This window comes from Thunnus maccoyii, chromosome 11 (genome assembly GCF_910596095.1).
Source record: "Thunnus maccoyii chromosome 11, fThuMac1.1, whole genome shotgun sequence".
NCBI classification, from domain to species: Eukaryota; Metazoa; Chordata; class Actinopteri; order Scombriformes; family Scombridae; genus Thunnus; species Thunnus maccoyii.
In genome coordinates this window covers 27,218,824-27,236,529 of record NC_056543.1, presented here as the reverse complement: position 1 = coordinate 27,236,529, position 17,706 = coordinate 27,218,824, and the positions used below count along the sequence as shown (strand labels likewise).

At 40.1% G+C, this 17,706-nt stretch overlaps 1 protein-coding gene across 2 annotated transcripts in view; it reads left to right on the top strand.

Annotated features, from left to right (window-relative positions):
• The window catches only part of LOC121907156 (aryl hydrocarbon receptor-like), a 37,640-nt gene that overhangs the window by 8,724 nt on the left and 11,210 nt on the right, over positions 1 to 17,706 (top strand). For both annotated transcript variants that reach the window (XM_042426559.1, XM_042426558.1), the window contains exon 2: positions 1,054 to 1,244. In XM_042426559.1, coding sequence (XP_042282493.1) covers positions 1,054 to 1,244 — 191 coding nt within the window. The remainder of the gene's footprint in view (positions 1 to 1,053; positions 1,245 to 17,706) is intronic.

Here is a 17,706-nt window from a genome sequence, read left to right as displayed (position 1 = left end):
TTACCTACAATTAGTGTTCATTACTATAGTTTGCCATCTTTGTATTTGTTAAATATTATGTAAATTTAGATTATCTTTTTCTACAGGAAACAATCCAAGTTTACTAAGAAATTGACTTTTCTCCGAGTGGTGTAAAAAAGGAACTCTGTGAGCTGCAATGATTAGTTGATTAGTCAATGGACAGAAAATTAAATTGGTTATTTTGATAACCAATTTATTATTTTGAGTATTTTTTAAAGGAAAAATACCAATTAGCTTCTTAAATGAGAATATTTTCTGGTGTCTTCAGTTTTCTATGGTAGTAAACTGAATATCTGTGACAAAACAAGACATTTAGGTTGGATCTTTGGATTTGGGAAACCGAGATCGACATTTTTCACCAGTTTCTGACTTTTTATAGGCCAAACGACTAAATGATCAAGAAAATGATCGACAGATTAATTGATAATAAAAATAATCGTTAGTTGTGGCTCTACACAAATTCTTATCCACCATCGCAAAGGCTAGAGTGTTACTCCCAGCTGAGTAGTGCATTCAGAAAACCCAGAGCCAAGCTGGCTTGTGTCCCACTATCTCTGTTTCTCAGTGTATGTTCTAATGAGCTGACGCATGAAACAGTTGTTTTGTTTCAAACTAAATGAGGATCTTGTACTGTACTTTTTACTTTAACAAATATAAAATAATGATTATTTTGTTGGCATTCAAGAGCTACAGCTCTCATGAGGCTGTGAGAGCATTCCTTTGTCTAACACTAATCAGGATGTGCTTGACTCACCTGAACTGCAGTCTTTATTAGTCACAGTTATGGCTGCCTCTTCACTCCCTAAGTAGGTTTGAAGCTGTTTGAAGCATTGCTAGAGGTTAATATGGCTCATGTTTAATTGGTGTATGTCATACTGCAAACCACAGCAGATGCCCTGCTCTGGAAGGGCCGGTTAGCCAGGCCTAAACTGAATCAGTCTTCTCCTTAGCTTTAATCATAGGCTTTGTTAAACAACATTTTTCACACATCAATAATCAACTTTATTGTTTTTTTTTCTTATTGCTCCTCAGAAAGAAGGTCTCTGAAGGCAATGAAGTTGTCAAATCAAACCCTTCAAAGCGCCACCGGGATCGGCTAAATGGGGAGCTGGACCGGCTGACAGACCTCCTGCCCTTTGCTGACGATGTTCGCTCTCGTTTGGACAAACTATCAGTCCTTCGCCTCAGCGTGGGATACCTGAGGGTCAAGAGCCACTTCAAAGGTGAGGAGGACCAGCCTGGTCAAGTACCAGCCAGGTCCGCTTCAGCAGCTCTATCTCCTAAAATTTTCTTTATGTAACCATGTCAGAAAATGATAACATTGAATACCTGTATGAAACAGGACTGTAAGATGCTGTGATTGATTGTAAATAACAAATTTAGAGTAATGCATGTGAATACAAATCATAAGAGACGCAATTGCCTTTTTATCAGTTGGAAAAAATAAGGTCTACTAAATAGAATATATATTCCTTAAACAAACAGAGCTTGTCGTGTGTGAAACAAGGCCAGCATCTACTGTAGGATTGTTGGAACTGGAACGAATTTGAGTGCAGGCATGCAAATGCACCGGCAGTGCATTTGACAGCCAAGGCAGGAATGAGAAGCATGCAGGAATCTGGTTTTAGGAAACAACACATCCTCAATACTTGTAACCTTACTCCACCCTCTCTCTGTCAGCAACACTAACAATAGTCACACTGCAAAAAAACGACTAAATGTTTTTTAAGATTCAAATCTTCATTGTAAGTTTATTAAACTTGCAGGTACGTCGGCTTTGAAAATCTGATGAGTCATGTGAATGAGTCAATTATGTGTATGTGTGTGTTATATAATATCTCCAACACCCGCAGATGATAGTTTTCTTACAGTTAAACAGACATTTTAGCAGAGGTGTTGGCAGACAGGTTGCTGAGTAACTTCTCAGTCTCGGGGCCTCTGGCTTCACCCGTCAGAATGTATGTGTTCTGTCTTTCTTTTTGGTACATTTTCTTTGCATTGTTTAGCCTATTGGATGTTGTACTGTAGATATACCGGTTATGTTGCACTAAATCTCTGCCCCCTGTCTGTGTCGAGTCAATTTATTTGTATAGCCCAATATCACAAATCACAAATTTGCGTCAGGGGGCTTTACATTCTGCATAGCAATACAGCATCCTCTGTCTTTAAACCCTTGATTCGAATAAGGAAAAACTCCTTAAAAAAACCCTTTAACAGGGAAAAAATGGAAGAAACCTGAAGAAGAGCAACAGAGGAGGGATCCCTCTCCCAGGACAGACAGACATGCAATAGATGTTGTGTGTACTGTGCTCTCTTTGTCACCAAAATCCATCTGAATATTGGATAGATTAGTGACTAGCTTGCTAGCTAGCTAGATTTTTTTTATTTACATTCAGATAATTACACTTGTCTGGGGTAAACTAATTGACATATATAGAGTGTATGCATTTTGCTGCAGAAGTTAAACCCAGGGGCATAGGTCTGAAGGAAGTTTAAGATCAGCAAGAGTGGGACCAGCACACAGGGAGTTTTATCATGTAGACCCAATCTAGTGCCACCTAATAAGCTTCTGTTATTGAGCTAGCAATGTTAACCAAGTGAAATGATGAACGTAAAAAAAAAAAAAAAACTAAAACAGCCAAAATACATTGAAAGGTTTGTAGCTTCAGACTGTAATGGCCTCATTAGCTAAGGTGTTTGCAGTGTTAGCATACAGTATGAATGGACATGTTACACGCAGTAAGAGGAGTTGTGACATTCCCACACTGCCTGTTCTCACACCCTTTTGCCTACTTTTTTGCTATGCTGGCAAGATAGGCTGATGTATTGCAGTTGCGCAATCATATAATCATTCCAGATTGTAGTTTCCATAATCTTTGCACACCTGCTTTTAACACTTGACATTTCCTACCTATAATAAACTTTACTTCAGCTGTAGTTACCTGTTTTAACTGAGTTTGCAGTTCTATTGATAGACTGATAGGATGAAAATGCTGAAAGTTCTTTTTTTAAAGGTGTGTCCCAGTCATCTCAGAGATTCCTTTTCAGTAACATGCAGCTGGTGAATACCAGGGATTATTACTTACATGTAGTTTGGATGTATTTCAATCCATACACAGTAGGTGTTTTATTCAGACAGGACGAAGGTTTTAGCCATAAAAAACTAGTTTTCCATGCAAGGCAGGTTCTACATGGTTTTGCTCTCGTGTTTATATACTGTATGGACAGATAGTGTAATATCAGTGGAGTCATGTCAAACTCTCATCAAACACCTGGGGCAAGATGTATAAATGATAATTACATATAGTACTAAAACTATGCACATGTCATTTCTCACACATAAAGATGCCCTGTGGCCTTTATTATATGTTATATGTTATATTTGCAATTATAAAAATGTTCCAGGTGTCCTGAAATACCTCTGGAACGTAATGAAAGTGGCATGAGGAAAACAAATCATTGTGAAGGCATGGCATTCACAATGATTTGTCAACCAGTTTCAGCAAATCAGCCTTCTGCATGTAGAAGGCAAAATATTCTTCCATGTCATGGCTCAAAGACTCACCACTTAACTATTGAGCAACAGCATGGTGGACACAACAGTGCAGAAGGCAGGAGTGCGGGGATTTGTGGGATGTCTAGGATATACAAACATCATCTGGCACCAGATACAAACTACCATGAGGGAAAATAAGGACCTGCATGTGTTATTTTTAGACCTGACCAGTGCCTTTGGATCAGTGCCTCATGAAATGCTCTGGACAGCCTTGAACTTCTTCCAGGTCCTGGTAGGCCATCACACAACTTGTTAAAGCTTACTTCCAGGTTCTCTAGTTCTGTGTTACAACAAAGGAATACACCACCGCTTGGCAGCACCCGGAGGTAGGCATAATGTCACGCTGTACCATCTCTTCCCTGGCATTCACCATGGCAATGGAGTCTATCATCAGGGCATCACGCTGGGTGGTAGGAGGGGAACGCCTGAAGAGTGGTCTGCATCTGCTTCCGATTAGAGCATACATGGATGACATGACCACAATAACGACAACAAAGGCTTGTACCAAGTTCCTCCTGGACAAACTCCATACTAACATCAAATGGGCACGAATGGAAATCAAGCCAAGCAAATCTCGCAGTATTTCTATAATCAAGGGCAAGCTCACAAATAACAGGTTCTGCATTGATGAAGAACCAGTACCAACAGTCATGGAGAAGCCAATCAAAAACCTTGAACGATGGTATGGTGCAAACCTCAAAGACACACAGAAGGAGCAACAAATGAGGAGGACTCATTAGCCTCAAGCACATCAACAACACTGCCCTTCCAGGGAAGCTGAAACTTTGGTGCCTCCACTCTGGGCTGCTTCCCCGTCTTATGTGGCCACTTACCATGTACAAAGTCACTCTATCAAAAGTCAGCAAATTGAAGAGACCGATCAGCTCACATGAGAGGAAGTGGCTTGGATTACCAAGATGCCTCAGTATAGGGCTAGGGCAGCTGTGGCTCAGGAGGTAGAGCGGGTCGTCTACTAATCGATAGATCGGCGGTTCAATTCCCGGCTGCTCCAGTCCACATGTCGATGTGTCCTTGGGCAAGATACTTAACCCCGAATTGCTCCTGATGGCTGTGCCATCAGTGTGTGAATGTGCATGAATGATTAGATTTCCTCTGATGGGCAGGTTGGGACCTTGCATGGTAGCCCCTGTACCCATTCAGTGTGTGAATGGGTGAATGTGATTCGTAGTGTAAAAGTGCTTTCAGTGGTTGGAAGACTGGAAAGACACTATACAAGTACAGTCCATTTACCATTTATGGAAAATTTCACTCCCAATTTCTAGCCTTATGGAGGAATACACATGTGCCAAAGTAAGACTAGACATGAAGCTCAAAGAGTCCTGGGACATGGTCTTGAGAGATGCCGCTTCAGCCCTAGCAACAGGGAAGAGATGGAATCCAGCAATAGCGGTCCAGGATGCAAAATCAGCTCTTCGACACTGGGACATCGTAGGCCAGGTACAACAAGGCAGAGGGGGTTTTGGGCTAAAAACAAGCAAGCCCACCTGGCAAAAAGCAACACCAGCGGAATGTCGACAACTTGTGGTTGGAGGAGGTACACCATCAAGAAGAAGCTGTCAGGATCGCCAAAGCCATATCTCAAGACAAACAATGCTGCTGGATGAGATGAGAGGGCAATGAGAAGAGAGGAATAACCTGGAAAGACCTGTGGCTGGGAGAGGATGCTGCCTATCCCATCTGTTCAACTCACCTTTCCCCCGGTAATCGCCAGCACCAGCCTGAAACTAGATCTGGTTCTCTGGTTAGAATCTCATTGATGTGTCTTTATCATTGAGCTAACAGACCCATGGGAGGATGCTTTGGACAGGGCTCATGAGCAGAAGAGGCTGCGATACGCCAACCTCACAGCAGAAGCAAAGAACTGAGTCTGGAATGTCTAGGTGTGCCCAGTTGAGGTGGGATGCAGGGGAATCGTGGCCAACTCCACAGCAAAGCTCCTAAGGGAGCTGGGAGTCAGAGGGCAGGGCCGCAGGAAGACAATAAAAGTACTTAAGGAGGATGTCAAGCACAGAAGTCACTGACTGTGGCTGAAAAGGAAAGACACCACCTGGGCCAACAGTTGACCACCAAAAGAGGCCAGCAATTGGCTATGGTACACACACCTGATCTGATCAGCCTGCGGTGGGCCTGCCTCAGAAGAAGGTGTATTGTAAGCAAAAGACCAAAACACCCAAGGACGCTGAGATACACAACTGAAGATGTGTCCCAACAAAATAACATTCTCTGGTGGTCAACTTTCCGCCCGACATCAGGACAACCCCAGTCAAGTAAAGCACTGATCTACAGGGATTGTAACACCCAGTCCTACTAACCAACCCCTCTTTTCCTTCTGTTCTAACTTTCACCTGCAATATACTAACCAACGGCCAGGTTTTCCACTGCACAACCATCTCTGCACCAAAATGACATACTGTATGCTGACACAAATATCAACAGAAAATAAATATTGAAGTTTTTTTTCTGTGCAGCACAGGGTCAATTACCTGTGTTTTCAATATCAGCCCACCCAAAATTATTTCCCTGCAAACAAAACAATGTCTTTACTCATGGAAAAAATGAAATTGCTGTTGAAGGTGGTGTGTATTGATTTGAAAGTCTACCAATATACTGCATTCATGTGCAGTCCTTTGACATCCCTTATCAAGTTTGGTTGTGAATGCAGTGCTATTTCCCATTTAATGAAACTTTTACACTGTGGGAAATGCTAACAACTGCACATTTGAAACAAGTGGTATTTGGTATTTACTGAACATTTATCTCATGCAATGTTGTTAAAGCAATGTTGTTAAAGAATTTTGAACTCATCTTGACTTATTCACAACAGACAGTTATGGGAATTGGGTTGATTTTTTTTAGTTGTTTGTGCAGAAAAAAATATTTTTCTGCAGTTTCTCAGTGACACTGTCTTGCTCTTTACACCTCTGTCACTTCATTCAACATCAGCAGCAGTCAGGTACACTGAAAAGACAGTCTGTTCCATGTATGTAGTAATGGAGGACAGGATCAAAATCACATGTCTCATCACACTGCCCATGTGCAACCCATCACCTCATAAATGTTCAATTACTTGCTGGTTTCTGTACATATAGTACACATAATAATCCATAATAATGCAATTATGGCTAATAAACACACATCATTACTCTCTGTTGCTTGTAAGACTGTTTCATTATGTTTCAGTGTTATTGGCTGAAGATGACCCTTCCACTTAATGTTACAACATCAAGAGTTTCCTATCAGAATTCAACCTCAAACCCAATCTTTTGAGTTATGATGCAGTAATGGTTGAACATGGTGGCTGTTGGCTGTTTTGACAAATCCAACAATAAAACAGTGCTTTGAGCTTTTCGGTCTAGATATTCTTTGTCTTCTGAGACGTGCTTCTCTGTTAGCAGGCTGTTAGCTGGTAGAACAGGTAGTTTGTTGTTGCCTTGAGAGCATTCAAAATGAGAAAACAATGGATGAAAGCAGTTTAAACCATGTCATTAGCAGAACATCTTTGGTATGTTTAATTCAGCAGTTGGTGTTGCCTTGTGAAAACTCTGATGGAGCCTTAGCTGTGAGTGTGCATAATCACCTTAATGTACTCAGAATATTATTGTCATTACTGCCCTTAAAGGTAACTTCACTACTTTTACAGTTTACTTGTCATGAGGAGTACTAAACAGCCTGTGTAAATGTTTTCGGTCTCTGGAGTTTGTCAAGTCTGAGAAAATATTCTCAGCTTTAACAGAACAGATCTGTTACAAACCGGTGGCATTTAGTTAAGAAGTCATTAGTTTACCAGGCATGCAGGGATTAATGAAAAAATGCTATTGTTTACACTATGGGAAATGTAGGATCCAGTATTTTTGGAGCTTGACCCTCACTAGGCATTAAAATATCAGGATACCTCAGTCTTTTCTGCTTGAATTTATACCACTCTTTTCAGTTGTCTAACCTTATACAAGGGCAACAGCAAATAGCTGGAGTACAACTTTAATCGTATTATGATTGACGTGTATGTGAAGGTCACCTCTGATTACTAATACCCCATTCAGACCGACGCAGTGACTCGAGTCAAACCTGGGTTAATGCACCACCACACATCAACCAACCCTTCATCACAACCTGGGAGGGAAGTGGGTCAAATGCAGCCAGGCTGTGGTTACCAGGGTTCTCTATCAGGGATGGAAACTTAATTCAGTGATAACGATTATAAAACGTCATCTTAAAGCATCCATAATCAATATTTTTAAAATAACATTTATAATGTATCAATTGACAGTGTGAAATGTGAGAGGCATCATTTGTTGTGATGAAGCTATAGAGCTCTGGAGCTCCCCTTGGCTTTATGGAGCTTAATAGTTGCAGCCCATTGTTTAGTTGTCCGGCTACAACTTTACTGTTTTGGTTCACTCTCACAGCTCTCATAGTGTCATTTTCAGCCGCTGCAGGCAGCTGTTTTCAGTAAAAACATAGTGAACATAGTTAAGCATTAGCAGCTGAAGAGACATATCTGTCAGGAGTTGGTAGACACCAAAAATGTTCGTCAGGCAGACAGAAACATAACTTCAAATGAATGATAATGTAGCTCCATAACTGCTGGATGTGTAAATAAGCAGTTGTTTGCTAACAAGTTTGCCATGTCAACTTAAAAGGTAATGATACGTCAGTGCTGTGTTCATAACTTGTTTCCACTGCCCTTTTATTGTTGCCAAAGGGCCAAAAAATCACTTATTACAGGCTTAAACATCGACTCTTTGAAGAAAGTGAGAGAGACAGAAAAAAGGAAAGTCTGTACCTTTGGGGGAATGACTGAAAAAAAGAGTTGTTGACATGAAACTGAAAGTTAATGGGTAATTATGTAATGTAATTGTGTGTAATTTAATGGTTTAGTAGTAAATTGTATATAACTACACTGCAGATTAGAGTCTGTTCTAACAGTAACAATAAGAGATTAACCTCTGACAGTAGTTTCACATTAAGAAAGAGGTATTAGGGTGTGGACTGAGACAGAACACCCCCGAATGCTTTTACTGGCACCAAACATATTTATAGACCTTTCCCCTTTTACCTGTTGGCACTGGTGTATATTTATGTGACATGTGATACATCTATAACAGAATGCAAAGTGTTGTCCATGCAAGCTTTCTTCCTGTGTGCCACCACAATTTATGCCAACTTAGTGTTTTGAAAAGCCCTGCTGAAAGGAATCTTTTTTGTTCTGATGACACTGCTGCATTATTAAGATGGATATAGGATTGCAGCATCATATATCTCAGCATTTTGTTTGTCGATATTAGCCTAATTAAAGTAACAGCTTGGATATGACCTTTTGTCCAGAAATCACACTTGTTGCAGGATCATTTGGATTATGTTGCTGATACTTTTTTGACAGACAGGAGATGAATCATATGACCTTTTCAAGTTAGTATATGGAATATTATCATATTAAATAGTTAACCTTTAAAGAACATAGTCGTTATATTGTTAAATTAATATAGCCTAGATTGTCACAGAACTAGGGTTTACTGGAGTCCTCCTTTGATTGGTAATTACAGTGAGTCTGTGTTGCTTAATCCAGTGTGAATCTGGCATGTACACTACCTGTTCAATAGACTTCAATTTTCAATCAAGTCAGAGATCATTTGATAATTCTAGTCTATTGTATGTAAGCATCTCAGTAATTTGGGGTGGTATTTTTATTTTTCATTAGAAAGTCATTGTTATTCAACACTCATTCTTCCTCTTCTTGGTGGATAATTATTGAAGCTGCTGCAGAAATGATTCATGAAAGTTATCATCTAGTTACTCAGTATGGAGAACCAGTTTTATCTTTTAACAGGTCCAATATAAACCTCTTAGCTTAATTTATTTTATTTAAAAAGGACAGTGTACAGCTAAAACATAAATGTCACCATTTGATGCACCGTACCAGATTATAGCTTCAGGCTAATTCACATCTGTAGTCCCTTGGCAGGTCAGAGCAAAGAAACGGCACAGTAACAAACAGTACAGAGTAAAAAGAACACACAAGACACGCAATAGAAAACTACACACAATAGCACATCACAAATGTATGCTTGTCAAATAAAAGCCAGTCATGAAGACCATAATACCAAACCAGTGAGTGCAGAGCTGAACAGGTTTTAACAGACTTTTTAAGCTGGTTTTGAAAGTGCTGATAGAGCTTCAGCTCCTCACATTGTCAGGCAGGGTGTTGTACTGATTTGTGGCTGTTACAGTTTATGTTAAAACAAACACATATGGTTACTTTTTAAGAAAATGTAGGTGAAGGGATGAAGACAAACATTACAGAGGCAGGATCAAATGATGAGGAAAGCCTTGAAGGAATGTTTGAGAATGCACTGTGGCTCTGATGTAAGAAGCGCTAGTGGTGGTATTAAAAAAAAAAAAAAGAAATACTACCACGCAAACACTGCTGCAAAATAAGCTTTTTGTGAGAAAGTGGAGCAAGCAAAAACACACATTTACAGACACACTCATGGCGACAGCTGTGCAGAATGAAACTCAGCCTTTGGAGTTAAATAACTTAAACACAGCCCTAGTTTCAATTGCATCAAGTTGGTAAAGATGAATGTGCACCACTCTAAAGCAGATGATGGCTGTAAACAGCGACAGAGGCTTTGCTATGTGTCTAAACGAGATCACCAAGGTCGGCTTTCAAGGGTGATCCCAGTCAAAACATAAGCCTGGGATGGGTGCTCAAGTGGGGACATGCCTAGAATTTAAGATAAAGATCCCATAAATCGTTAGGTAAAAGAAAAGGCTGTAGAGACAAGAACAAACATAAGCAGTTTTAGGGGGTGCAAGTGAGATTTAAAGACCTGATAATGAAGCAAGCTATTTATGGCTGCCGTGAAATGGCAGATCTCTCTGAACAAGCTGGACTGTTCGCCTCATAGCGTGACTTTATGAGGCAGTACTGGATATGTTGAAAGGCTTGTGGCTCACTGCTGCTGACATATTTGTGTGACACTGTTAGAAATTTGAGAAAAATGTGGACTTGCTTTCCAAGTTCATTGAAAACATCCAGGGCCTGTTAGCAATCATAGTTGATGTGGTAACATGGTATCATGTGCTATTATTTGGTATTTGGGATATCTGAACATCGTCCACACAACCCCATACACATGACACAAGTGTAACAGAAGAAATAAAGAGTAAAGAAGAACATTTTAATTTCTGGCAGCGTCTGCAGCTTGGAGGAGAGAGTATCAGTGTGGGGAAGCCCAGTCGTGTTTGTTATTTAATCTTGATGGGCTCATAATGAGGATTTTTATTTATTTATTATTTTTTATGAAAGACGTGTGTTTTACTTACACATGCCCTCAAAACCGCAGCGTAATTCACCTGTCAACTCAGTATCATAATACAGTGGTTCTCAAACCTTTTCGTGTCAAGGACCCCTAAACTGACACAAATCACACTACGGACCTCCATCTGATAAGATTTTAGCTTTTAGATGTTTTATTACAGAAAGTGTGATGACATTCTGTCATCATGTTACTTATGGATGGAATTATAGTGAAAATTAATTATTCTCCTTTTTGCTGGAGTCCCCCTGGAACACCCTCATGGCCCTCTGTGGATCCCCGGACCCCACTTTGAGAACCACTATCATAATATGTAAGAAGAGGACATCTTCCAGCAGTTGCCCGTTGGCTCTTGATTCATGACTCCCCTTTCAGTATATCGTGAGAATGCAAGCAACCACTGGGAGACAGTTTGAATCATGTTTTCATTTTTTCCAATTTCCATTCTGTGGAACGTTATTTTTCAGTCTCTCCAGTTTTAAACCACAGCGCTACATCTCCCTTTATACCCAAACTGTTTTTTTCTTGTTCCCTGTTGGCTGCCAAGCTCGCCCACCAAGGCTTTCTGTGACATTTAGAGTCTTCCAAAAATGCTTTAGTTTGTTTATGTGCTGGACCAGAATCAGCTGTTGTCCCATTCAAAGTTTGGTTGGGGGATCAGAAGAACAGAAGATGTATTATTACCTTCATTTGAGGACTGTGATTCAAATCTGACGGGGTTCGGAAGAAATGTGCAAATATCAACAGTGATTTTTATCCAGGACAGTGAATTTGCTTTTATTGTTGATTGTGATGTTCACATATTCTCAGAGTTGGGGCTTCATATGTGTTCATTTCCAGCAAAAGCTATCTGATTTCCAAGGGATAAATTTAGACATCTAGTAGAGGACAATTCTGCCTGGAGACTGATAAGAATCATTTTAGTGATATGATATGTGATATGTGTTCGGCACGCCTAACGCAGCCACCTGAATTCTGCTTTGTTTTGTTTTTTTTTTTCTATGTGTACGTGCCCAGTCCAAAACTGATGACATTACTTTTCAAGCCGATAAAAAGGACCCAGACGACCAAGAATAGCTCACAGTGTTGATTAAAAAAACAGATGCCCCCAGACTCCACTACCACCACCAGCAGCAAAACAGACTTTGTGTCTTGAATAGCATTTAATCACTGTTTATTTTGATGTGGGATCAGATCATCAACATCAGCTTGTTTTGTACAACAGCACACAAACCTTCTCAAACCTGCAGCTCTGGCTCGAGTTGTTTTGGGGCCTTAAACAAGGTATGATAACAAACCCTTCCTCTACTCCTTCTACTCATCAAAAAATGTGTAAAAAACAATTAAACTTGCAGTGTGGAACTTTTACATATAATGAACATCCGTTACATTCAAGCAAAACAAGTTCACACAATGCTGATTAAGCCTATCACTGCCAGATAAAAGTTTTTAATCTGGTGTCGGGTTTGACATTCCCGTGCCGGCCGGATGAAAGCATACTGCACATGCTCTGCCGGTCGAGCGACTAACCTCCGCTTAGCTCTCTGCTAACTTGAAAGGGGATAAAATGATTTAAACGCACGGCTCTTCTAGATTGTTCAATCGTTATCAGACCGAATGGATCAAATTCTGATGGTGAAATGTCATTTCGTGGGGGTTGTGTGATGCTCAGAACAATTTATCAACCATTTTACAGCCGCAACAGTAGCGATGGAGTAGGCTACAGCAGAGCCTATGAGTAAGAGTGTGTCAGCAGTGTTTTTGTAATTACTCTCACTGCCAGAAGGGGGAGGCAAAAGTCGCGCACTCCAGCTTTAAATATAATTGATGAAAATAAAAATGACTCAGAAAAAAAAAACTTTTACAACTGAAACAAAAGTGAAAGTGTAAATGGAAAATGTGCATGAAAATAAGATTTTGTTATTTTTAATTTTAACATACACGCCTTGATTTTGTAGTAACACTCAAATTCCACAAATAGTGCCTCCATATCCTTAATAAGCCTTGGAGTGGCTCTAAAAACCTCTGTTTTCCATCTAAAGCTTTCCTTCCTTTCCTTGAAAGGCCTTGATGACACTCTTGTCTGATCATGAAAAAAATGGTGGCTGTTTCCTCCCTTAAAGTCATGGAAGTAAACTGGAACATTAATCAAAAGACTGATGGGAGGATGAACCTGTGGACTATGTGACCCAGCTCATTGGCTGCTATTTGTTGCTAGCACTGCCCTTTCCTGCACATCTGCGTGAGAACAGAGATCTCTGTACAGGATCTACTGGAACTAAATGTTTTCAAATCAAGATAATATTCCCCTATGCATTGCTGGCATGCTTTATACTCTCTGAATCTGGCAGACCTCCAACCCGTGACTGCATTTCCTTTTTCTCTCCTTACTTTCAGTGTGTCCCAACTCCATACCACATGCTAACACTTTAAAGTAGACACTGTGCACCAAGGTTATTTAAGTTCAAGTTTAAAGAATTCAAAGATTTGGCTTTTTTCAGTTTCAGTTGAATTTTTGCTTGTTTTCTATCACCATGTTTGGGAAGTGTATGGAGCTGAAAGCGTGTAGTTATACTCTACACACGCTCTCATGTTATGACTACTTTTAACTTGTTTTTCTCAATTGTCAGACTAGATATCATGTAGAAAAACTACAAACCCTCACAGTTCTTTGAATTTCACTTAATTACCCAATGATGAAAAGATGTCAAATCCTTTAAAGGTTACCTCATTACCTGAGTCAGAAGTTTGTTTACCTGGAGTGAATCATGCATCAAAAGCATGCTCTGCATTTCACAAATCCCATAATGGCCTGTTTTTTTCTGAAAGAGGAAGTGTTGATGCTGAAAAGGGGCCTCTCTTGGTGTCGAATTACTCCTTGGCTTGAAAAAGAACTGGAAAGTATTGGAAGAAGCTTTTAGGGTCGCTGCCTAAATGTTTTGTATGAGAGTATATCGTCACTGCTGAATATGATTTAAGGACTGTTACTATGGTATAAATAGTAAATTTATCAGTGTTACATTCTTTCTTTCACCCCTTTTATTTTTCTGTCATAAGCAGTCTTGACTAAATCTCTTGTCCACCCTTGCAGATACCTGCGGTTTTGATAGCTGGCTTGGTCGTGCATTGCAACAAACAAAATTGTCCATATTAGCATGTGAAGCTGCATGCACAACTCCTGGTTTGTCAGAGTGCCTGTAAACTTTCTCGTCATCGGGAGGTACTGGGGGGGTAGCATGAACCTCCTATGTGTTATGCCTCCCTGCAAAGCTGGCAGGTGAACAAGAGCAGACAAATGTTTGTCTCTCAAGGTGTCTACATGTGGAGAATTCGTGGGAAAGTCTGAGATCTCATCTTAGCTGACTGCAAGTTACACAAAATATACATCGGCTCTACTTGGAGGACACAAGACTGCGGGTAGTCAGATGTCTGGTAAACCTATCCCAGTACAAGGGGCTTTTCTTTAAAATGATAAGTTGCCTAACTGTGAAAGATGTTTAAAAACATGTGAGAAGGTCTGACTCATGACTCTTAGATAATTTCTACAACTATTTAAGTCAAGCCTCAATGTTCCACCTCTCCCCCCCACAAACATACAGGAATGTCTTTCCCTCCTCTGGTCAAGTTCTATACAAGTATCATTAAAGTCCCCCCCCCACTCAAAAATGTTTTTTTTCTTGTTCCTACAGTTGGATGTATTTGAGTTTGTTTTCACATTCATCTGCCGAAAGTGGACAGTTTCTCTGTGTTTATTGAAAATCAAATTTTAAGGGGTCGGCCTATGAGCATGATTTGTGACATCACAAATAATTAGGAAGCCAATCCAGGTTCAATATGCAGATTACACAAGTGTGATGTGGAAACGTGAAGCCTCTGGTGCACATACAGTGAGAATGGACTTTACAGTAAGTAGCAGACATCATGTGTCCAACAGTTAAACTGTTGAAATGAATTATATTTGCATATTTATAGATTCTGTCATTTTTAATGAGGAAGAAGAAGTAGGTGTAATTTTAAGGATTCTGACAAAATAATTGAACTTTTCTTGTGGAAAAACTGTATCAAACACACATTATTATTCAGTAGAAGAGTAGTAAGGAGTGTATGAGAGTAGAGTACATGTCTTGAGGGGATCTTTAAGCATCTTTCTCCTGCAGCTGCAGACGAGCAGCACTGCTCAGAACAGAGCCCCAAACTGTTAAGCTGTTAGCAACGGAAAAAGATGTGGAGGAAGAACACGATGCAGAGTTCACCACTGGGGAAGAAAACTGGGATGAAAACAAACAGACGGCCACAAAGAGGCCCACTTACTCACGCAAACACTGAATGGAGAAAAAAAAAAAAAAAAAGACAGCATGAAGGAGTTGGTGAATTATCCAGATTTGGACTTGTAGTAGCATGGTCTACATTTGTCTGTGTATGCTAGGCTGAAGAATGAATTGTGTGTGAGGTGTACGTGTCTGTTTTTTTGTGCTGATATAGTTTCAATTTTTGTCTGTCTGATGATTTGTTTTGAATGACAGCGTTGCTAGTCTGTCCGGGCTGCACGTATAACCCACATTTATGCTCATAGTAGATGTATGCATGGATTGTGTGTCCGCCCTGCAGCTTTGTGTGGATGTGTGATTGTCAGACTGGGCAGGTCCGGGTGTTTGTGTAAACGCCGTGTGAGTTCTAGCTGAGGGGTGGAGAGTATCTATGCGTCTGTGTTTGTAGGGGAGTGTTCAGGGGCCCCGTCTCTCCTTAAAGAAGTTGCGTGACAGGACTGGACGGACGGGTTGGGAGAGGCCATATCCTGGGATTTTCCTGTAGTGGCAATCCAGATAAGGGAAGCACTCTTGTCGGCTATTGCTTACAAAACCCCCCCAGGGGCAGATGCAAGAGGACCAAGTGTGTTTGTGTGTGTTATTTCTGTGTATGTGTTATGTGTGTGCGGATACGCAAGCTGCCAGATCAGTTCTCCAGCAATGAGAAAACCTGTCTTCTGGTGGGAGACCAACAGTTAAAGCTCAACACAAGCCAAATAGCCGGGTTTGCTTATTTTCTGCTACACACTTTAGATCTAACATCCAGATTATTTATAGGAGTCTCATCTACACTGTTGTGCATTTTCATCTCTGGGAAGTGCAGTGCAAAAACATAACAGCTGTGTAACTGCTGACCAAAGACACAGTGATTACACACAACTCAGCACAGCCTAAGTAAATACTGTTGCTCTCATTTTCTTGTTCAAGCTTATGATAACCTGTGGTAGAATAATGAAGTAAGTCAAGTTTATATAATGTAGCAAAAGGTATCACACAGAGAATTTCCTGCCATTCAGTATGGGATTAAATGTGGATTTACCCTTTACCTCCACCTTGATACTTAAACCTTTCTGCGGTTTTTCAAGCTTATGAAAACTAGTAGTAAAATGTAACTAAGTACATTAACTCATATGCTACCACAGGGATGTAACAAGATTAAGAGCCAGACAAATGCGTGCTGTGGTTTTCATCAAGTTTGCAACCATAATATGTGTGTATTAAGCACCTGATTTACTAAGGCAGCAGCTCACGACACATTCAGCTCCTGCACTGCACGTTTGACATCCTGATGCATTCTGCAAGTGACAGACAGCTCATAGACACTGTCAGCAGTTTCTATGACATGTCTCAAAAAAGAAATGACAACGTGATCTCAGTTAGAAAATATATACAGTACCAGACACTCAGACTTTCCGCCCCCAGCTGGCTTCCAGTCTGCTAGCAGCCAGATATATGCAATCATTCCATTCAGATAAACAAGGACCTGTCATGGATCAGCAGGCAATTCTATGTGGCTGCATCTGTACTTTGGGTGCCATTAGGTTATTTCTCAAAATATTATTCATAAAATTATATTAACTATACTATTATTGTTATATTAGTACTATAATTGCATGTATATATCATATTATTAATATGTTAGGAGGCAATAAACACATTCATGGTACATGAAAAAGAGACAAAGTGATGGGGCAAGTGGAGGTGATGTTGATATGGATGTTAATGTTAAAAGCAGCCAAACACACTAAAATGTTTGAGCAAGAGAAGAAAAGTTTAGTTGTAGCCTGTAGTGTTTTGGTTTTTTTTACAGTTCATTCTTCGTCAAGTTTAAATTCCAGTTTGAATACTCCTCGTTCACTATTAGTTTGCGTTACAGTAATCAGATATTGTGTTCATCAATATAAGCCTATTAGTTTCTAATAATTAGGTTTTAATTATACTGTATATAAGCATATATTTAAGTGGCAGTCTAAACACAACATGATATGGTGGGCTGCTTAGAATAATGATGAACAGTTAGAACAGTTTCAGCAACAACAGAGTGACTTTACCAGTGGCTCATTTCATACACAACAGTGTCAAGAAATGTCAAGGTAAATCTAAAAACAAACAGGTTGTCTTTTTGATGTTGAAATGCCAAACACTGATGGAGTAATATTGACAAAGTGATGCAACTTCTGTCACTGGAAGTTTGATTATCTGTTTGCAACAGAGGTACCTCATACGTCTCCCTAATATAAAATACACAACAGAGATGTTGCCAAGTTTTTTTGTAATCCCTTACCTGGAAATGGTTATATAAACTGGCTTTGATCTGTGGCTGGCAGGTTTTTGACACAAGCGGCTCAGGTGAAGCCTAGTGGTGTCCTGTTACTTCAATATCTTTATGTCACAGGACCTCTAAAAGGGTACAGATGAAAGAGGAGACCGCTTGAAATGTTTGAGTAAAGTCACAGATGTGATTGGTGGACAGCGCTCGATA